General features: G+C 39.8%; 1 protein-coding gene across 1 annotated transcript in view; it reads left to right on the plus strand.

Annotated features, from left to right (window-relative positions):
• The window catches only part of LOC127028996 (cAMP-specific 3',5'-cyclic phosphodiesterase-like), a 290999-nt gene extending 277272 nt beyond the window's left edge, over positions 1-13727 (plus strand). Inside the window, exon 2 of the mRNA XM_050914676.1 lies at positions 13532-13727. Within this exon, the coding sequence (XP_050770633.1) occupies positions 13532-13727 (196 nt within the window). The remainder of the gene's footprint in view (positions 1-13531) is intronic.
• Positions 13728-21403: the final 7676 nt, after the last annotated feature.

Genomic DNA, 21403 nt, shown 5'->3' on the forward strand with positions numbered 1-21403 from the left:
TCAAAAAAGCTAAGTACAAATTTTATTTTAGAACTCTGAAGCTCTTAATACCTTGAGCTTTTAAGCTTTAAACAATACATGCCATGATTTAAGTCATAATTACTGCTAACATATCCTAACACGAATTCTTGTGGAAGTAGAATTCATACGTGGTTTATTGCCAGCATTTGTTTATTGCAATTAGAGGAATTTTAAAACAGTGTGAGAAAAAAATGTTGCTTGTCACATATGATTATGTCTCCTTTTCATGGAACTTTCATTGGCATAGGGAATCTAGAGCAACACTAGAAGACACTTTCTTAACCTAAAGAGACAACTGCAATTTCTTATCCAGCTGCCTCCTGTCCACTCTCCTCTGAAGCTGGCCTTGATTTCTTGTAGATGTCTATGTGTGCACATCGTACTGGTAAAACAAACCATCTTATCTTCTATGTGCAGGATTCTCCTCTTTGGACCTTTCTGTCCATGGCCCTTATCCATTTCCTGGAAGACACACTTTTTGAGCTGGTTTAAGCTCGGTTGTGCAAAAGACTTAATAATTATGAGCTGGGTGATGCTGAAGGATGTGACCTTCTCTTGTCATAAAGATCGCACCTCCTGGCTCTTTGGAACCTCCTTCTGTGCTCCATTCTCTGGGATGGGAGAATAGCTAGGAGTAACCACGACTGCTTTTTCCTGTCAACTTCTGGCTAGGGCACTCTTTTCTGAAGATCTCTGCCACTAAGCACAGGGTACATGTAACCATATCTTCTGTGACCGCACTGAGTGTTTATCGTCATTGTGGCTATATATGACGATTCTTCAGAAGGATGTGTTTTTCAGGAAGCTTCCCAATGCATAGCAGTGTTAGGCCTGGGGACCATTTATACCTATTTTCTGGATTCTGTGTGCTTTCAGCAGTACTGTAGGGTACTGATTTAAATATTACAGGTCTGAGGAACTACCTCTTTTCCTACATACTTGCTTCATCACACCACTAATTGAGAAAGAATATATAAGCAATTTGGCCACTTCTGATAATGACATCTGACTGAATTCACAGAAATGGGAGGCTGAGCTCTTTCAGTGAATTGGATTTTCCTTCTCTGGCAGCAGTCTACTTCTCAACCATGATCTTATATTCATTTTTATATTTTAGTTTTTCCTGAAAGAAAGGCGTTCCACCTTAGGGGAGCTGCATTTTAGTTAGGATTAGTCAGTATGCTTGATGGATGGTTTGCATATTTTTATAAATTGCTAGATAAACATTTTGAAATGCTTTGAGATTTGATTCCAATACATTTAAAATAAATAAGAGAAAAGTAATAGCAACGTGAATTACAGTAAATACATGTTATATACTCACACTCAATGCAAGTAGATTTTGTATCCCAGTGTCCAAATACTGCTCAGAAAGTAGTGCTGCAGAAAAAGAAGTGGGGATAGTTCAATCAAAACTCACCCTGGAAAGAAAAACTGTGATGTTCTAGAATTTCTTGAAGAAATTAGGTAAAGTGATTTTTAAAAAGAGTTTGAAGGTACTTCAATATTTAGAGCCCAGAAAAAAGGTATCTTATGGAAAATAAGCGCAAACATAATTATGGAATGATTTAAGTGAATGGTGACAGATAGACTGTAATTAAATAATTACAATAATAAAATGGACAACCATCAGTCCTGCTGAGACTGCACTCCTAGAAATGCAGTGGCACTGACCAGGCGCCTGCAGCAGTGGGAGCCCACGGGTGGCTGGGGGTCAGCTGTCTGGTGGCTTGCTCTGGAGCACCCCTGGATTTGCTGCATATCCTTTTTCATGTTTGGACTAAGTGGTTCTATTTTTCAGGCTTCTTTACCTCAGGTTACCCAAAAATAGTTCTGATTCTTCAATATTTTCTGCAAATTTCCTCATTCAGACCTTGACCTGCCACAGGTTTCACCAGAAGCCTTGGAGAAAACAGTTAATGTGTCAGTGGCCTTTTTTTATTATCTAAAAATGGGGATACTAGTCCCAATAGGATTATTAGATCAGAAAAATCATACAAAGTGACAAACCTAGTAGAAGCCTGAACAGATTATCACAGTTCTTGGAAATTATGTTGCATTTTGTTTCTCACAGTTTTTTTGTTTGCATTTTTATTATACTGCAATAAGACAATGATATGGTGGGTTGACCCTGGCTGGACGCCAGGTGCCCACCAAAGCCTCTCTATCACTCCCCCTCCTCAGCTGGACAGGGGAGAGAAAATAAAACAAAAGGCTCGTGGGTCGAGATAAGGACGGGGAGATCACTCAGCAATTACCGTCACAGGCAAAACAGACTCGACTTGGGGAAAATTAATTTAATTTATTACCAATCAAATCAGAGTAGGGTACTGAGAAATAAAAACCAAACCTTAAAACATCTTCCCCCCACCCCTCCCTTCTTCCCGGGCTCAACTTTACTCCCGATCTCTCTACCTCCTCCCCCACAGCGGCACAGGGGGATGGGGAATGGGGATTGCAGTCAGTTCAACACGTTGTTTCTGCCACTCCTTCCTCCTCAGGGAGAGGACTCCTCACACTCTTCCCCTGCTCCAGCGTGGGGTCCCTCCCACGGGAGACAGTCCTTCACGAACTTCTCCAACATGAGTCCTTCCCACGGGGCTGCAGTTCTTCATGAACTGCTCCAGCATGGGTCCTTTCCACGGGGTGCAGTCCTTCAGGAACAGACTGCTCCAGCATGGGTCCCCCATGGGGTCACAAGTCCTGCCAGCAAACCTGCTTCAGCGTGGGCTCCTCTCTCTCTACGTGAGTCCACAGGTCCTGCCAGGAGCCTGCTCCAGTGCAGGCTTCCCACAGGGTCACAGCCTCCTTCAGGGCACATCCACCTGCTCTGGCATGGGGTCCTCCAGGGGCTGCAGGTGGATATCTGCTCCACCGTGGACCTCCATGGGCTGCAGGGGGACAGCCTGCCTCACCATGGTCTTCACCAGGGGCTGCAGGGGAATCTCTGCTCCAGCACCTGGAGCACCTCCTCCCCCTCCTTCTTCACTGACCTTGGTGTCTGCGGAGTTGTTCCTCTCACATATTCTCACTCCTCTCTTCTGGCTGCAATTGCTGCTGCACACTAACTTTTTCCCCCCTTCTTAAATATGTTATCACAGAGGTGCTACCACTGTCGCTGATTGGCTTGGCCTTGGCCAGCGGCAGGTCCATCTTGGAGCCGGCTGTCATTGGCTCTATCGGACATTGGGGCATCTTCTAGCAGCTTCTCACAGAAGCCACCCCTGTAGCCTCCCTGCTACCAAAACCTTGCAACGCAAACCCAATACAGACAACTAGTTCACTTTCAAATAAACATCAAAACATCAAATGCATGTAACAGTATCTGGAATCATTTCTGAACATCCTATTAGTAGGAAGATGTTCACTTGCAAGAGCCAAACTCAGAGAATAAAAATTGGACAATCCTCTCTCCGAGGAAAGAATAAAAGGAATCATAAAAAGAATCCCAGTATGGCTGAGTGCAACAAGCAAATTGATTTAATAGGTGCAACAAAGGCTTGCATGCCAAATACATAGACCACTGAGGTATAATTAAGAATAATGAGGTGACATTATGAAAAGTACACCTTGAATTGAGTATCAGGAGACTGTTCAAAGCAAAATGCCCAAAGATATGGAATAGTCATCACAGGAAACTCCTTGCTTGGAAACTTCATAACAAAACATGAAATGGGTTGTTTAGAGAGATTGGCTACATTTCCTAAGACTCTTGCTAGAAAATCATGAGACGGAAGCTCAAATAGATAGTTAGAGTTCCTTTGCTAACATTTGAGTAGACTAATTCTTATAAATATTTTTACTTCAGTGTATTTTTTGTCCTACACAAATTCTATTAGCCTGTTCTCTGGGCTTTTTATATTAGTAGTAAGCCTTGTTACACTCTAAAAGTTTCCAAAACCAGTTATGCCAAGAGCAAAAGTCAAGTTCTGCTGCTAAAAGCAAATTTCATGGAACATCACATTTTCTTCTTTTGCTTGTAGTCTTGATACTGGAAAATCTATCCACACTGCTTCTAAAAATGGAGTTAATCATAGGGCTTGCTTACTGAATTGCTTAACTGGAAACCCAAAGCCACAAGTAGATAGTTGGCTTGAATTCTCCAATGGTACAAGAAAATTCAGATTTAGATCATATATTCCTTTTATTATCATCTGCTTACAACTCACTGAACATATTTTCGGGCAATGAAGGTAAAAGTTTTTGTTAACTTTGCTACAGAAAAAAATAAAAATATCAGGTCATATATAAAGGATTTTTTCTTCAAATGTAGAGAGATGATATGATATTCCTTCTAAAATGTCAGTATAAATATCTCTCTTCCCCCCCCCCCCGTTTTCCCGAGGTCTTTAGGTTTTACTAGACATGAGGGAAGAGACAGAAAGTAGAAAGAAAAAACCAGATGTAGTCTCTCCTGCATCACTGGGTAGACACTGTCAGAAAGGAAACATTTTGAAAGGTCCCGAACAGAAAATTAATATAAGTAATAAATTTTAGGCCTGCCATTCAATTATATAAATCCACTGATTTATTTTTACGGGTTTTTTTCTGATGCTGCAGGTTAACCTATTTAACATCTAAAGTCCAGTGGGAGCCTATGGCAGGGGCTGATTGCTGACAACTTGTTTCTTTCTGATAAAGAAAATTCTAAAGTTTCATCTTTATTAAACTCTGGAGATAACTATGTCAGGCAAGAAAGGAGACACCCAAGTCAGCTGTTGGCTCAATTTAATGCTTAGTTTATTAAGAAGAAATAAAAAGGCCCAAGAGAAGTCATAAAGACATAACCAAAGTGCTTGTCCAGTCTAGTTAATTAATGTAAAGTATGTCTAAAATCAGAATTTCACAAAGAAATTATAATTATTTGGTATATTGCAAATCTTTGGACAGATTTACAGTTGAATTCACTGAATTCAGTGAATTTATTTAGTGTATAAAGTAAGACAGAATTTAGGTACCTACAAAACATCAGTGAAAATTCAGTTGTTATCAGATAATGCCTATTCCAGAGGAAGAGACTTTTGTCTCTGTCTTAATTTATTCCTTGCACTGCCTTCCCTGACTGAGAGCTGTAAAATTGATATAATGGAATCTTTGTCCACCTCACACAAAATGCTTTCTAATGACACAGTATCTCAAGAGTCTCTGTACATTTTTTGAAGAATTGAGTCACAACTGTTGGCATGATTTCCACAGTAACTAAAATGGTCTGTCCTACTAAAATAACCTAGAACTAATGCAGAATAAATCCATCACATCTAAGAACAAAACTTTAAACTCTCCTGCTTTGATTTGAGACACACACATCTCCAGGATACACAGTAATTAATGCACAAAAGGTCTAAGAGCACACTCTGCCTGTCATATCCTGTCTGACAAGGAATGAGCCTTTCCCCACCCTGGACTTTTATACTGAACGATCCTAGAGACAGGTGCACTGTGGCCTTTCTCTACCACCCTCCATGTCCACAGCGGGTCCCACCAGCTGAGATGTTTTTCAGCCCAAGCAATCCAAGGAACAAATTAGGATTCTGCATTTGAAGGGACCATCTGATCCTCCCCTTTCTCCAGTAGCTACAGGCTGCCTCCTCCAGGGGTGGGCTCCTGTCCTGGGGCACAAGCGATAGTTTACCTTTTTCTTGGAGATGTAAATAAAGTTTTATTACCTTGCTTTTGCTCTAAATAAGACCCTGCCCAAAGGAAGTTGCTACAGGGCAGCTCTTCTGTGATAACTTCAGTGAATTGCAAGCTGCTATGCCAAATGCACCCATTTGGTGTGATGGTGGGATTGTGCTTCCAGGTGAAAATACAGGACAGGACTTCTGGGAAGTAAGGACATTGAGATGTGTAGGTAGATCATTACACTAGGACAATGGACTCCTTTGACGGGGACAAAATTTGCTCCTCTAGAACTTGCTTGTCCCTCTGTAAAGTTTAAAGATGGCCTTAAAAGAAAAGGTGTCCCTAGAAGATCAATTAATTTGGCTCCTACCTCTCTCCTTCAGTTTCCAAGATAGGAGAGGCTGAAGGTGGAGAGAGACTTATAAGGGGAATATCAGGAGTGCAATTTGTATTCTTATAAAGTCTAGTAAATTCTTCATTTTGGGGTGGAATTTATTTCCTTCCTGCTTTTACTATTGCTGACTTCTATAAAAAAAAAAAAACCAAACAAAAAAACTGCAGGATTAAATTGCTAAACTCTCAGTAATAAGGAAGACCAACATTAAGATTTTCTATGAAGCCTTAATTACAAGCGCTTATGCATATCATTATGATGCTATTACTCCTTATGTAACTATAAGCTATATTTTGTACACAGATCTTCCCCATTTTTTCTTCTAGCAACCTTGCAGACAGTAGGAGAAAGTTATTTAAGGACTAGAAAGGAAGTCCACAGAGGATTTCTTTCACTGTGTAAAGAAGCTGTGCAGTCATTAACAATGAAGCAGTGCTGCTGAGATCTAGGATCCAGAATCTTTCCTGTCTCTGCCACAGATTCCCACTATTGCCTGAAGCAAATCATTAATAATCTTCCTAAAGGTTGCTTGTGATGTTATTACTTCTTGTTCTATTAGGAGCACAGGGAAGATCAGCCATGAATGTCACTCAAGAGAGTTCACCACCTTTATCCCCATCTCAGTACAGAGCCTGGATAATACACAGTGGGCAAGATATGCAAACACAATGAATATCCAAAAAAGGAAAAAAGGCTGAACTTTCATCTCATGTCATGTTTGTCATCACTGAACACTGAATAAGGCTCTAAGGATAAACAGTATCCAGTAATGTCATAAAACATTTTGTCAAAATGCACACACAAATGTTGCTGAATTAGCACTGGTCTTTCATAGCTTTGGCATCTCTGGAGTTTCAGCAAAGCTCTTTGAACACAGAAAATTCTGTGATGCATGCTATGCCAGATGCTCCTGTCACTAAAAGCAACTTCACTTTGCATATGTCATGCAAAGTGCCCAAAGCTAGCTGCAAAACAGCGGTGGAAAATTCTGTCTTTAAATGGGCACTTTCTGCCTGTGAAACGGTGGCAAAACAGTTCTGGTGCCTTCAGTAACAACTTCCATGCTCCTCCTTCCTTTCCAAAGAGTAGCCTCCACCAAAAGTGCAAGGAGGCTAAGGAACACGCTAGGGAGAGAATAACTTTTGGTTTGTCAATGAGCATGCACTTTTTAATTCACAGCATATTCTTGCTGTGGCTTAAAACTTAACAGGAGTGAAGAGATAAATATGAAGCAACCACAGCTGACTTTCTGCAATTTCTGCCCAGGCAAAATAAAGAGTCTATCCCATTTTGTATCTTAAACTTTTAATTTTTTTTCAGTGTATGCAGCAAGAAACAATAAACAACTTGTGTGAAAGTCTTCAATTCCCCATTCTGATTCTCTGTTCATTTGATGCAGTATGATCAGCAGCTCCATTTCTTGCAAATAAGACTTGTGATTCAGCCAAAGAAACAATTTATTTGATTTTCAGTGTAATAACACATTTTTCAGTTAGATTTTTATAACCATTTGTATCTGAAAGTGTTAGCAAATGTATCAGTAAGAGCTAAACAAGACACTTAACTACTATAGCATTTTAGAAACTTTTTTATATCAACATATGTTTCTGGCAAACCAGTGCTATATTCACACTCTCTCTTTGACTGTAGCACTGAACATTTTTTTTCTTGATGCATATTTACATAAAAGACATTTTCATTGAGCAGTATGAGCCAAATCCTAGCTGATATATCTGGATCCCTTTCATTACTTTTGACACCCATATAGTGGACACAACACAGTATCACAGGATAAAATTCCTATCACAACAGCTATGTGCAAGTCTTGCACATACTTGTAGTTATCTGGTGGTACAAACCACAGGGCCTCTCACAGCTAACGGACCTGCAATTTTATCCAATAGACTTTTAAATTTTAAAAAATATCACTATTTTATAATCTGACAATGAAATCATTCATAGAAGCCTGCCTTAGTTTCTGACTGGGAGAAATAAGACTGGTAAAAAAATATTCATATCATGTCTGCAAAAGGTGGGTAAAGAAAATAAAAACAAATTTGCAAACAAAACCATATGTTCCTTTGATCCAATAAAATACCTTTTATTCAGCTGAATAATTAAGTCCACTGTTAAAGAAATTACATTTACCTTCATTTATTTCTATCTCACTTTTAACTTTTGCTTTAGAGCTTTCAGACAAACTTATATATATTTGAAATGATACTGCCATTGCAGAAGTTAGTCTTATTGAGCTGTATTGGGTCTGGCTGAGATGGAGTTAATTTTCCCCATAGCAGCCCTCATAGTGCTGTGCTCTGTCTTGGTAGCTAGAAAGGTGTTGATAACACACCAGTGTTTTGGCTACTGCTGAGCAGTGCTCCCACAGCATCAAGGCTGTCTCTCCAACATTGCCCCCCCCACCAGTAGGCTGGGGGTGGGCAAGATCTTGGGAGGGGACAGATCCAGGACAGCTGACCCAAACTGACCAAAGAGATATTCCATACCATATGACGTCTGCTCAGCAATAAAAGCTAGGAGAAAGGAGGAGGAAGGGGAGCATTCGTTATTTACATTTGTCTTCCGAAGCAACCGCTACGCACACTGAAGTCCTGCTTCCCGGGAAGTGGCCAAACATCGCCTGCTGATGGGAAGTAGAGAATAAAATCTTTTGTTTCCCTTTGCTTTCACACGCGACCTTTGCTTTTACTTTATTAAACTGTCCTTATCTTGACCCACAAGCCTTTCATTATATTTTGTCTCCCCTGTCCAGTTGAAGAGGGGGAGTGATAGAGCGGCTTTGGTGGGCACCTGGCATCCAGCCAGGGTCAACCCACCACAGTCCTTTTTGGCGCCTGAACAGGGACTTGAGGAATTTGAGATAAGGATAGCAATTGGGAGATGTAACGGGCAAAACATGGACTGAACACAGCTAGAGAGCGAAGAGCAGAATGACTGTGGGGAATTTATGTTGTTCTAATTGTGGTGAAGGGACGAGGGGTGGATTGTGCGTAAATTGTCCACTTTCGTTCAGTGTTGTGATGATGTTCTTTTGATTTTGGTGTGGGGAATTCTTTTTTGTTGATGTGAGTGAAGTTTGTGAAGATTGTGAAGATTGTGTGATGAATGTGGATTTTAATGATAATTCTTAAATATGTGATTCACAGAAGCAAGGGGTGGAATGTATTGGGTTTTCGTGGCAAGGTTTTGGTAGCAGGGGGGGCTACAGGGCTGGCTTCTGTGAGAAACTGCTAGAAGCTTCCCCTATGTCCGATAGAGCCAATGCCAGCCGGCTCCAAGACAGACCTGCCGCTGGCCAAGGCCGAGCCAATCAGCGACAGTGGTAGCGCCTCTGGGATAACATATTTAAGAAAAGGAAAAGAAGTTAGTGTGCAGCAGCAATTGCAGTCGGAGAGCAGAGTGAGAAGATGTGAGAGGAACAACTCTGCAGACACCAAGGTCAGTGAAGAAGGAGGGGGAGGAGGTGTTCCAGGTGCCGGAGCAGAGATTCCCCTGCAGCCCCTGGTGAAGACCATGGTGAGGCAGGCTGTCCCCCTGCAGCCCATGGAGGTTAATGGTGGAGCAGATATGCACCTGCAGCCTGTGGAGGACCCCACGCCGGAGCAGGTGGATGCCCAAAGGAGGCTGTGACCCTGCGGGAAGCCTGCACTGGAGCAGGCTCCTGGCAGGACCTGTGACCCCATGGAGAGAGAGAGGAGCCCACGCTGGAGCAGGTTTGCTGGCAGGACTTGTGACCCCGTGGGGGACCCACTGTCCTGGTTTCAGCTGGGATAGAGTTAATTTTCTTCCGAGTAGCTGGTAGTGTTATGTTTTGGATTTAGTAGGAAAATAATGTTGATAACACACTGATGTTTTTAGTTGTTGCTAAGTAGTGTTTATACTAAGTCAAGGGTTTTTCAGCTTCTCATGCCCAGCCAGCAAGAAGGCTGGAGGGGCACAAGAAGCTGGGAGGGGACACAGCCAGGACAGCTGACCCAAGCTGGCCAAAGGGATGTTCCATACCATATGACATCATGCCCAGTATATAAACTGGGGGGAGTTGGCTGGGAGGGGTGGATCACTGCTCGGGAACTAACTGGGCATCGGTTGGCGAGTGGTGGGCAATTGCATTGTGCATCACTTGTTTTGTATAGTCTAATTCTTTTATTATAATTATTGTCATTTTATTATTATCATTATTATTATTTTCTTCCTTTCTGTCCTATTAAACTGTCTTTATCTCAACCCACGAGTTTTACTTTTTTTCCGATTCTCTCCCCCATCCCATTGGGTGGGGGAAGTGAGCGAGCAGCTGCGTGGTGCTTAGTTGCTGGCTGGGGTTAAACCACAACACCCACGCTAGAGCAGTCTGTTCCTGAAGGACTGCACCCCATGGAAGGGACCCATGCTGGAGCAGTTCGTGAAGAACTGTAGCCTGTGGGAAAGACTCACATTGGAGAAGTTCATGAAGGACTGTCTCCCATGGGAGGGACCCCACTCTGGAGCAGGGGAAGAGTGTGAGGAGTCCTCCCCCTGAGGAGGAAGGAGCGGCAGAAACAACGTGTGATGAACTGACTGAAACCCCCATTCCCCATCCCCCTGCGCTGCTGGAGGAGAGGAGGTAGAGAATTCGGGAGTAAAGTTAAGCCCGGGAGGAAGGGAGGGGTGGGGGGGAAGGTGTTTTTAAGATTTGGTTTTATTTCTCATTCTCCTACTCTGATTTGGCTGGTAATAAATTAAATTAATTTTTTTCCCCAAGTCGAGTCTGTTTTGCCCGTGACGGTAATTAGTGAGTGATCTCCCTGTCCTTATCTCAACCCATGAGCCTTTCATTATATTTTCTCTCCCCTGTCCAGTTGAGGAGGGGGAGTGATAGAGCGGCTTTGGTGGGCACCTGGCATCCAGCCAGGGTCAACCCACCACATGAGCATAGGAGTAAACAATCATCTTTTATTTTTACCTAAAATTGCATGAAAGATCTGCCCTCCTGCCCTCAATAGAAAAACAAAACATGCAGACTGTGTATTGTTTTGGAGTTTGTGTTTTCTTGCAGCTGTTTAAAAAAAAGAAAAAATTTTGTTTTATTTAGGCAATTAAATAGAAGTGTTAGGATATTTGGATATGAGGAGCTCACAAATGTTCCAAAACCTTTATTGGCATTGTGAGTATTTTGTGCTCCTGGAATACTCAGGAAATCACATTCAAAAGACATTCATTACTAGTGAACAATAGTACTCATGCTAGTAGTAATGGTAATATGGTTATTAACTTATGGCAATATAAGATGCAAAGGATGTTTTACTCTAGTATTCATACTATCTTGCCCTTTCCAATATTTTTTTCAATATTTTTTGTGAGCAGATCTCACAATGATCACAAAGATCCAATGAATAGGGAAAATGAAATGCAGAGAGGAGCTTTGTGTTGTCCAAGGTCACCCAGCAGGCTGGTGGCAGAACTCTTATTTGCTGTCTTACAGATTAAGCTTTGTTAGCTTGAGATTGATAATGCCACGTAGTAGTAGCAGCACATTTGATGATACAGAAAAAGTACTCAGGCATAATAAAAAAAATCAAATTTGGGAAGAAGTGTATGTGTTAGGATTTACTGACAGTGAATTGTTCTGAAAAACTATCTTGAAGTTTATTTGTTTAATATAATTTTCTGAATAGTTTTTTGGAAAAAAAAAATTTTGCTTTCCTACATTCAAACTGTGAAAGGTGAATACAAAATAAATAATATAGTCTGAGTGCAGCAGAAAGCTTGCAATTTCAGGAATATGTGAAAAGTAATGATAAAACAATTAAATAAAACATGAAAGCAAGGTCCGTTCTCTGCCAGGCAATGTGCATCTCTGTCAAAATAGGCAATATATGTTTCTTTGATGAGTTAATTTAACAAAGAAAAAGGCCATGGGAATGCCGTCACTTCAGTGAAACGTTACAACTGCTGACACTGCAACCTCAGGTCAGTGGTAGATAACAGCAAGAAACAAGCTAGTGCAAAGAGTAGCATGTACCTGCTGTGAAACTTGCGCAAGGTTGAAGTCTAATCAACAGCTGACGTACTGAGTATTTTCTCTTCAGCTGTCATTAGATATAATTGAAAACCAGTGGGTGTCCTTCATGTGAACAGTTTTCAAAATGAGTACTTTAGATGCATTTGTTACAAATACATATTATGATGCTGACACTTATCCATATTTTAAAAATCATGTGATAGATCCTCTGTTCATCCCTCATTCCTAAATGCTTTAGCAGCATTATTTAAGTTCCCATCAGTATGGCAAATGATCCCAAGTAGTTATAAGCCAAGGTCTCATACACACCTTTTCTACTATGCTGTAAAACTAAAATTGATCTTTGGTTTTAGAGACACAAAGAACCAGGGAAACAAAATTCATCTTCCACTTCTGGCTGGATAAAATGTGCTCCATCCTATCAGATGCAGACATAATCTTGCTAATCCACACATTTGTGACCTCTGAGATTGCATACCACAACACATTAAGTCTAGAAACTGAGCCACATGCTCCAAAAGGACTCCATATGGTACAAAACACAGCTATCAGGCTGCTAAGCAACACAGGTTGCCATGAGCATGTCCTAGCACTGCGCACCCTGCGTTAGTTTCTAATTGATCGTGGACTCTCATTCAAGGTCTTTGCACTGATTTTCAAAGCCCTTTGTGGAACCATCACAGACTACATGAAAGAGCATCTCTCTCTCCCTCTCTTTCTTTCTCTCTCTCCCTGCCCCCCTTCAGCTTCTCATGACGGCAGTGCTCCCTAGGAATGATAAACTTGTTTACCACTCAGTACCAAATACAATAGCTAGAAGTGCTGGATCTAACCTGTGTAGTTCAAAGACATAAGACAAGAATGGCCACAGAACTCACTCTGCTTGGCAGTGAGCGTAGAACTCATTTCTTCATTCCAGTTATAAAATAGCAACTCTCTCTAATGCATACAAACATGCCCAAGCATACACATACACGTTAATCCCATTCCAGTGCTTTGTTTATTGAGATAAGACAAAATATGTTCTTGAAGTATTTGGGTAGTAATGAAATATTAGGGTTGGGTACTCGATAGCAAAAGAGCACTCAACTGCCTTCCAGTGGGAGACAGGATAATGAGGGTCCAGCTCAGGAAAGATGGGGCCTGAGGAAGAAAACAAAACATCATGTTTCTTCAGATACAGAGCTCATGGATACTTTGCATGCAGAAAAGCACATGGCTTACTGTATTCCTAGTAGTGGGTTTTTTTCTCTACCAAATTTATTTTCCTTCAGACTTGTTCTTTTTGGTTATCAGCAATTTTAAAGTATATTTCATGTGTGCCTTGTTTTTGGCTTTGCAGTGGTCAAGTCCAGGTCTTGATTTCCCCATTATTATCAAGAAGCAATTACCTAGTGATAAATTTGTCAGAAGAGTGTTTATTACTTTTAAAATTCTTATGTCAATGACATAAATCTTTTTCTCCTATCTTTTTTCAGTTTTGATGTAGAAAATGGTACATCATCAGGACAAAGTTCCTTGGATCCCATGATGAGCCCTGGATCAGGGCTAATTCTTCAGGCAAATTTTGTCCACAGTCAACGTAGGGAGTCTTTCCTTTACCGGTCAGACAGTGACTATGACCTTTCTCCAAAGTCCATGTCTAGGAACTCCTCCATTGCCAGTGATATGTAAGTACATTATAAAATACTTTTAGTCCATGTTTTGTCCTCTCCTATCATTGGATTAATAGTTTTCCAGCCACATGAAATTTCTTTTAAGAATCAAAGACAATAATCATGCTATTGAAGTTGTGGATAATTGTTGTTTGTTTATTCTTTTAATCAAGCTTGTATTTGTTTCTGCAGTTTCCTGAAAGTAAGGATATCATGAGGGTGTACTTGATGTGTTTATGCACTGTATTAGCTTTGACAGAACAATGAAGACAACCGATACTGGTGTATCAAAACACTAAAGAGAACTCTGATTTCTTGGCTATTAAGTTCTTTTCAAGACAAGCGATACAAACTCAATTTCTGCTTCTTGATGTTCTTAAGAAAAAGATTCCATTTATTTGCACTAGATATTTTTAGGTTTTTAGAGAAAAGATTTACCAGCTGGCAGAAATTAATAAATTCAAGAGAGGCAAAAATTATTTCAAAAACCCTTTTAACTAAGTTGCAAAATTTTAACAAAAGGCCATTGGAAAGTTCTTCTGTCCTCTCACTGGAGCTGACTCTTCTTCTGTGATGTGTGTATTTTCTGCTAGTGGATCATACTTTGCAAGTATGTGTAGACATCAGGTTGCATGGGTAGTGGAAGTCAGATGCAAATCTCTGTTTATTTGTAAGACACTAAAACCATGTTAAATATTCCAGCTTCTAGTCACTTGTAAGTAGTAGAAATCAAGAATAACTTTTGTTTGTTTGTTTGTTTGCTTAATCTGCTCCAAAACTCACTGCCAAATAGGTGTTTATGGTTCAATTATAAACCACTAAAATAAAGGACCAGGCTTGTAAGACATTAAAAATCCAGCATTAATATAAATGCTGTTTTTTAATGAGGCAAAACCCAAAAAATATTCTCTTTTAAAAATAACAGAGTCAGTATGTACAACAAAGGAAAATGATTATCATAATAATGAGCGAAATTTCACCTGATGTTTAACTTGCAATCATTATAATTGGACACTCCTATTCTCAGCTTACATATAATTTTTGGAAATGTTGATTAGTCCATCTAATTATAGCTCTCTTCCTATGTAAGTGTCAAGATGAGCAAAATTCATGCCTTTACAGAGAGTTTGTGTAAGGTCCATACCTCAGTTAAGCCCTGTAGATTGAAGTACCTAGTAAGCTTTGTGCCCAGTGTGACCAATTTTGGTTGAGACAAAATGAGTGAGAAAAAGACCAATCCATCTTGCGTTGTTGTAAGGAAAAATGCATTTCACTTGCAAATGGTGACCCCCATCCAGCAAATCTTCCTCTGACATATAACCTTTCTTTTAGATGTACAAGAGTCAAGCTTTTAGTGTGGCACCTGTGCCAGGATACCATTTGGAAAGACTTTTACATTTGGGGGGCAATCCAGGTCACTGCATTGCTTAGATGAGTCATTTCAATTAAGAATTCAATTAGTGCTCCATCCTTGAACTCATAATCCACTTCTGCATTTCCTAGAATTCTAGGTAATATTTCAGCACATGGCAGTAAATTGGATAAACAATTTAATTACTGAAACACTGAGCACACTTTCTTCCTTGGATATTTGTATCTATTCGTCCTTTCAAAATTTTCTTAAAACACATCTGCATATTAAATTTATTGGACCTTACATCTGGATAGATTTCCACAGTCTCCTGTCATAGAGAAGGTGTTGTACTAAGAAGGTAAACATTCCTGCCACTGTTTAGGAGGGGAGCACATTAGGAAATGTAAAAGGCAAGTTGTTTTAACCATGGAATATTAATCATATATCAGTAAGCCTAATTATAATAAGCTTGATTATATCACAGAAATGAAGTAAAGGAAAACCAAGGAATGAAAGAGGGGAAATTTTAAAAAGAGAAAATAGTGAAGAAAAAAATAAAGAAAAAATACCACAAAGCTCTTTATATATGAGTTCAAGAAGAAACTGGATGTGCTCATAGAAAGGAAACCTACTGAAAATTATTAAAATAGAGAAACCACTCTGGTTCAGGACTGTCCTGGTTTTGGCTGGGATAGAGTTAATTCTCTTCTTAGTAGCTGGTACAGTGCTGTGTTTTGGATTTAGTGTGAGAATAATGTTGATAACACTCTGATGTTTTAGTTGTTGCTAAGTAGCGCTTATCTTAAGCCAAGGACTTTTCAGTTTCCCATGCTCTGCCAGCAAGCAGGTGTGCAAGAAGCTGGGAGGGAACATAGCCGGGGCAGCTGACCCAAACTAGCCAAAGGGATATTCCATACCATGGAACGTCATGCCCAGTATATAAACAGGGGGGAGTTGGCCAGGAGGGGTGGATCGCTGCTCAGGCATCGGTCAGCGGGTGGTGAGCAATTGCATTGTGCATCACTTGTCTTTTCTTGGGTGTTATTTCTCTTTTTTTTGTTATATTCCTTTTCATTACAATTATTATTATAATATTATTATTATTATTAGTTAGTAGTGTATTATATTTTACTTTAGTTATTAAACTGTTCTTATCTCAACCCACGAGTTTTACTTTTTTTTTTTTCCCTTTCCTCCTCCTCACCCCACTGGGAGGAGGGAGGGGGAAGCGGCTGTGTGGTGCTTAGTTGCTGACTGGGGTTAAACCACGACAAGGACATTCCTAAACGAGGTGGAGGCTGGAAGAGTTGTCAGGGGAAGTATCACACAAATTTTAGATTACTCCCAAATTGTCCTGTTTCCCTTTTGCATCTATATACATGCTTAATTTTAAGTATTGCATGTTTCATGTTCATGAGCATAAAACAAAAACATACACATCATTCAGGTAATGCAGATGAATTAATTGTGCATAAGAGTTTAACCTAGAATCCCCTGATTCTTCAGTACTTGAGTTACCAACCTCAATATTTCACTTTATAAAGCAAAATAGAAAGCAAAAGGCATGTATCTTATATTTGGAAGGAATATAACATAAAGATTTCTGGCATTTCCATTACTCTCAAATAGTGTGCTTACAATAATACATTCCACTTCAGTAGCAGCAGATGAAACAAAAACAAAACTTCAAGATTTAGTCAAATATGGAGTGTCGTGATCAAAGATGGCCAGTGGATGGCAGTGCTGAAGTACTGAATTCATCATTCTGCCCTTATTTATCATTTGTGCTGCTGCAGCAGCTCTGAGCTTCATCCGAGGAAAGGAACCCAGTCGTGCTCAAGTCTTTGCAAACCCAAGATGAAAAGATGGGGTCTGCCACAAACAACTTAAAATCAAAGCATAAGATGACAAACAAGAGACTAATACAGTCAGATACTATCCCCAGGAGAAGGTACAACATGAGTCCCTATGCACAAAGTAGTAAACCTCACAGAGCAACTGAAGGGAGTTTCATTCAGTGAGTTGAGATGGAAAGTAACAGAAACAAGGGCAGAGAAGGGGGAGGTGGAAAGTTTTTAAAATCAGAGAGACTAAAATATATTTTAAAGTGAGGAGCCAGATTAGCTAAGGAAAAGAATAAAAGACAGGATGAGTGCAAGGCTGCTCAGATGAGAGAAGGTTAGTGGGACAAATGTGGGTGCAGTTATGGCATTGAAAGAGGCAGAAAAAGCAGCTGTATGGTAAGAAAGGAAAAACAAATCAAGAGGAGTAGGAGTCAGTAACATTTTTTCAATTATCTCTTGGAAGAAATAGCATGGTCCTACAGAGAAAAAAAAAGTAGAACAAGGAGATGATATGAGAAGATTAGAAAAAGCCATTCAAGATTGTAAACTGGAGAGGCAGGTGGTTTAGATAGGAAGATACAAGGTCCAAGGCAGAAGAGCACAGATGCGTTGTGAAGCCTGCCTATGGGATTTCCAGCAGAGAGATGAGGATGTGCAAGAGCAGGGGAAGTGAATGAGTGAGCCAGTAAGGATGAATGAGCCAATATGAGGAATTACAGGGCAGGATCTGTGATGAGAGACAGGAAAACAAGTTTAAAGGGAAGGAGAATAAAGAATGGAAAATTAAAAAAAAAACACAAACCCAACAGTGCAGTTGCAACACAGAGAAAAAAGGGAACAGAAGCCAGCTGAAAGATGAGAGAAATCATCAGTGTTGTATTGGAAGAATTGTCAGGTTTACATTTGAAGACATCAGTGAAACAGGGAGCTTTGAATGCGGATGTCTTGCAGAGGTGGCCTGATTACTTAATATTCACCTGTTTAAACTGCTATTGCTGCTCAGAACTTGCAAATGCAGACAGAGGTGGCAGTGGTAACACTTTTTATGCCTTTCTTGCTAAGGGATCACTGCTCTCATTAATGGAGCATGAGATCAAATTAGTAGAGAATCTCCATTTTAGCAAAAACCAGGTCTCTAACCAGACTAAAAAATAGATTCTTCAATAAAATCATCAGCACTCTCATGAACGCTAGAAAGAAGCCAATAAGCAGTTCACTGGCTGGGGCAGAGCCCATGTTTTAACTACCACTTCAAAGGGAGAAAAGCATGTGTAGTCCCCCTGTGATCCTGAAGAAACAGACCAGAATGTAGCAGACCAGACCAGAGGACCCAGACACTCTTGCTATACAGAAGGCTATCTGAGCTCCACTATGTCTTCTGAATGTATCTAGGGGAAAAAGTATCTGATAATAAGCCCTCCTTAAGTCTACCCTTTTCCCACTTCCACAAGGTCACAGAACACAGCTGAGAGGCAACATCTTGGTCTTTCAAAGACTTGGCCAACTGAACTCAGTAAAAAAGTAGCTGGTGTGGGGAGTTTTAGGGGCTGCTTTAGAGAGGCTCAGCACTGTTTCCTTGATCGGGTGAAATATCAATATAAGCTCTAATTAGTTTAATTACACAAAATTTGCTAATTTCTATTTAACCTTGCTTCCATCTTTTAAGCACCAGAACCCAGCCAGGGAACAATGACCATAGGGAACTGCAGGGTCATTGGCCTGATGATCTGCTAAATGGCCAGATGGCTACCAGCTACTCATTCCCAAAACTGGCTGGCCTACTGCTCTTCCACCAATACCTTCTGTAGATAGTGGCATCCCTCTGCTGCTGTTCCTGATAAAACGAATATCAAGAGGATGCGATTTACTCCAGGATTTTTTTCCCTATAACTACAGTATGATCCTGCTTTCTCCTAGAGGACATGCTTCTTTGTAGACTGTATTTGAACATATCTGTAAACCTTGGCTTCACGTTTACAAAAAAAAAAAAAAAAAATTAAAAAAAATCCTCTTTTTGCATGATAAAAGCCAAATGTGGACTACTTTGGAACAAAGAGAGCCTCTGTAGTCTGATAAACATGGATACTGACATACAGAGATTTGGGGTGGGTTTTTTAGGATGAATTATCCTGATCTTCAATAGCTGGAGAAATAGTTGTGGGATTTCTAATTTGTGTGGGTATTTTTTTCCAAAATAAAGCCAAAATAATCTGTAATTTTGCAAAGAATAAAGAATAATAGAATCATTCTGGCTGCAAAAATTACCTTAAATAAAGGGAAATTCCAAGATAGGGAGTTCCCTTATTTGTCAGTGACTGGCAGGTCTGGTCCTGACCTGAAGCTGCAAACAGGCTGAAATATCCCTTTAACTGGCATGTGGAACAACTGCCAAAGAAGAGAATTCTTGAGGTAAACTCACACACGTTTCCCAGTTCTCGACAGTCTGTTCAGTTTTTTAAAAATTGCATTGTATTCCATCTAGATCAGATTCATAAAGGGAAAGTACTTTAAAATAATGGCAGACAAAGATGGCAAACCTGGACAGTTAATAAGGTTCACCCGAGCCTTTAATATGCCAATAAAATAATGAAATGAGGATATATTTTCTCATCTAGAACAGGAAGCCAAATTACTAGTGATACAGCTTATTCTGTTTCTGAGCCAGGAAGGCCTGGATTTATTAATAAAATGCTGTGAACCTCATTGCTCTCTGCAGCTTCCTGAGGAGGGGAAGTGGAGAGGGAGGTGCTGATCTCTTCTCCCTGGTATCCAGTGACAGGACACATGGGAATGGCTCAAAGCTGCGTCAGAGGAGGTTCAGACTTGACATTAGGAAGCATTTCTTTACTGAGAGGATGGTCAAACACTGGAACAGGCTTCCTAGAGAGGTGGTCGATGCCCCATGCCTGTCAGTGTTTAAGAGGCATTTGGCCAATGCCCTTAATAACATGCTTTAACTTTTGGTCAGCCCTGAAGTGGTCAGGCAGTTGGACTAGATGATTGTTGTAGGTCCCTTCCAACTGAACTATTCTATTCTATTCTATTTTATTCTATTCTAATATGCATCTGAAGTTAGGGAGAAAAAAAAACCCTTTTCCCTGAAATGTTCTGCATAAAGTTCTGGCCAAGATTCTAGGAGAGCAGAAAAAACACAGTTACTGAGCAGAGTAATTGCACCTCAGTTTAACAAATTAGAAATAATTGTCTTTCTTTCCAGATAAACTGCTGTTGAAATTCCTTATGATTTATCTGGTTCTTTTCTCAGAATTTGTGATATCACTATATGGAAGAGTTGAAAAGAGCCAGTTAAACTTCAAAGTCAAACCTGCTTTAAAAAAAATCTTTTAAAATGTATTTTCTATTTAATTTCAGCTTAGAAACAATTTTTAATGAAAAAATGTATTAAGTTGCTTGAGATATTTATTTATCCATGCTAAGAAATGTACTTACATGGCTTTAGGAAAAATAGGCCAATATTTTGCTTCATTAGGTTTGGCTTTTTTGTTATTAAGGTCTTTTAAATTGCATAAATCTTCAGGTTGCAGCTTAAATTAAGCTAAGTAATTAGTAAGTCACAATCTTTTTTGAGTTATAAACAAAAACATTTTGAAAAAAGACTACTGTGTCCTTTCCAGTTGCTTGGGACATTTTACAAATGCAATCCAAAACAAAGAACTCAATAATATCCAATTTGTTTACATTTAAATAATAAGTTTGAGCTAACTTCATTTGTTGATCAGGAAACCAGTTATGATATAAACAAAAAAAGAGTATTTTTGCATTGAGGAGGCTTCTTTTGATCTCCTTTTTAATTCAGGAGATTCTAAGGTGTTCTAATATGCCTTTATATGGTTGTTGAATCAGGATTTTTTTTTTATGAAATGCAAATTGATTTTATCTTAAGTTCAGACAATACAGAATCATTATTGGTTTTATGTCCTAATCATTTTCCAAATATAACTCTCAGCTGTTAAACACATCACTTCCCCTTCGAACACTTTTAATGTGTCAGGCTTTTTTTTTCTCTTGTGAAAATAATGGGTGTTTGAAATAAAATGGCAAGTTACTTACTGCTCCTGTGCTAAACAAAGCAGACTGAATTCATAAACCTCTTCAGTCAAAGGTGGCATGTTATTAAAAACATGGTACCAAAACCAATTCTTAGATAGGATTTCAGCTAAATCACAACAATGCTCATCTCTGGGCTTGCTGCACAGAGCTACTGCTACAGTGGAGGGGAGGGAGGATGGGTGTGTCTTGTGTGTGCACACATGTGCATGCAATACTGAAGGATGGGAGCAGCGTGGAGAAAGGGAACTTTGTAAAGAGGGACTTGAATGTTTTGGGGGAAGCCTCTTAGAATGTTTTTCCAGCTTAGTGATCGCCTACGTGTACAGGCTGAATTTATTTCACAACCCAGAAGAAAATTAGTTCTTGTTTCATCCCTCGGGGCACAAACAACATTCTGTATGCTTGCAATGATGCTAATGCTGTGTT

This window comes from Gymnogyps californianus, unplaced genomic scaffold (assembly GCF_018139145.2).
Source record: "Gymnogyps californianus isolate 813 unplaced genomic scaffold, ASM1813914v2 HiC_scaffold_57, whole genome shotgun sequence".
NCBI classification, from domain to species: Eukaryota; Metazoa; Chordata; class Aves; order Accipitriformes; family Cathartidae; genus Gymnogyps; species Gymnogyps californianus.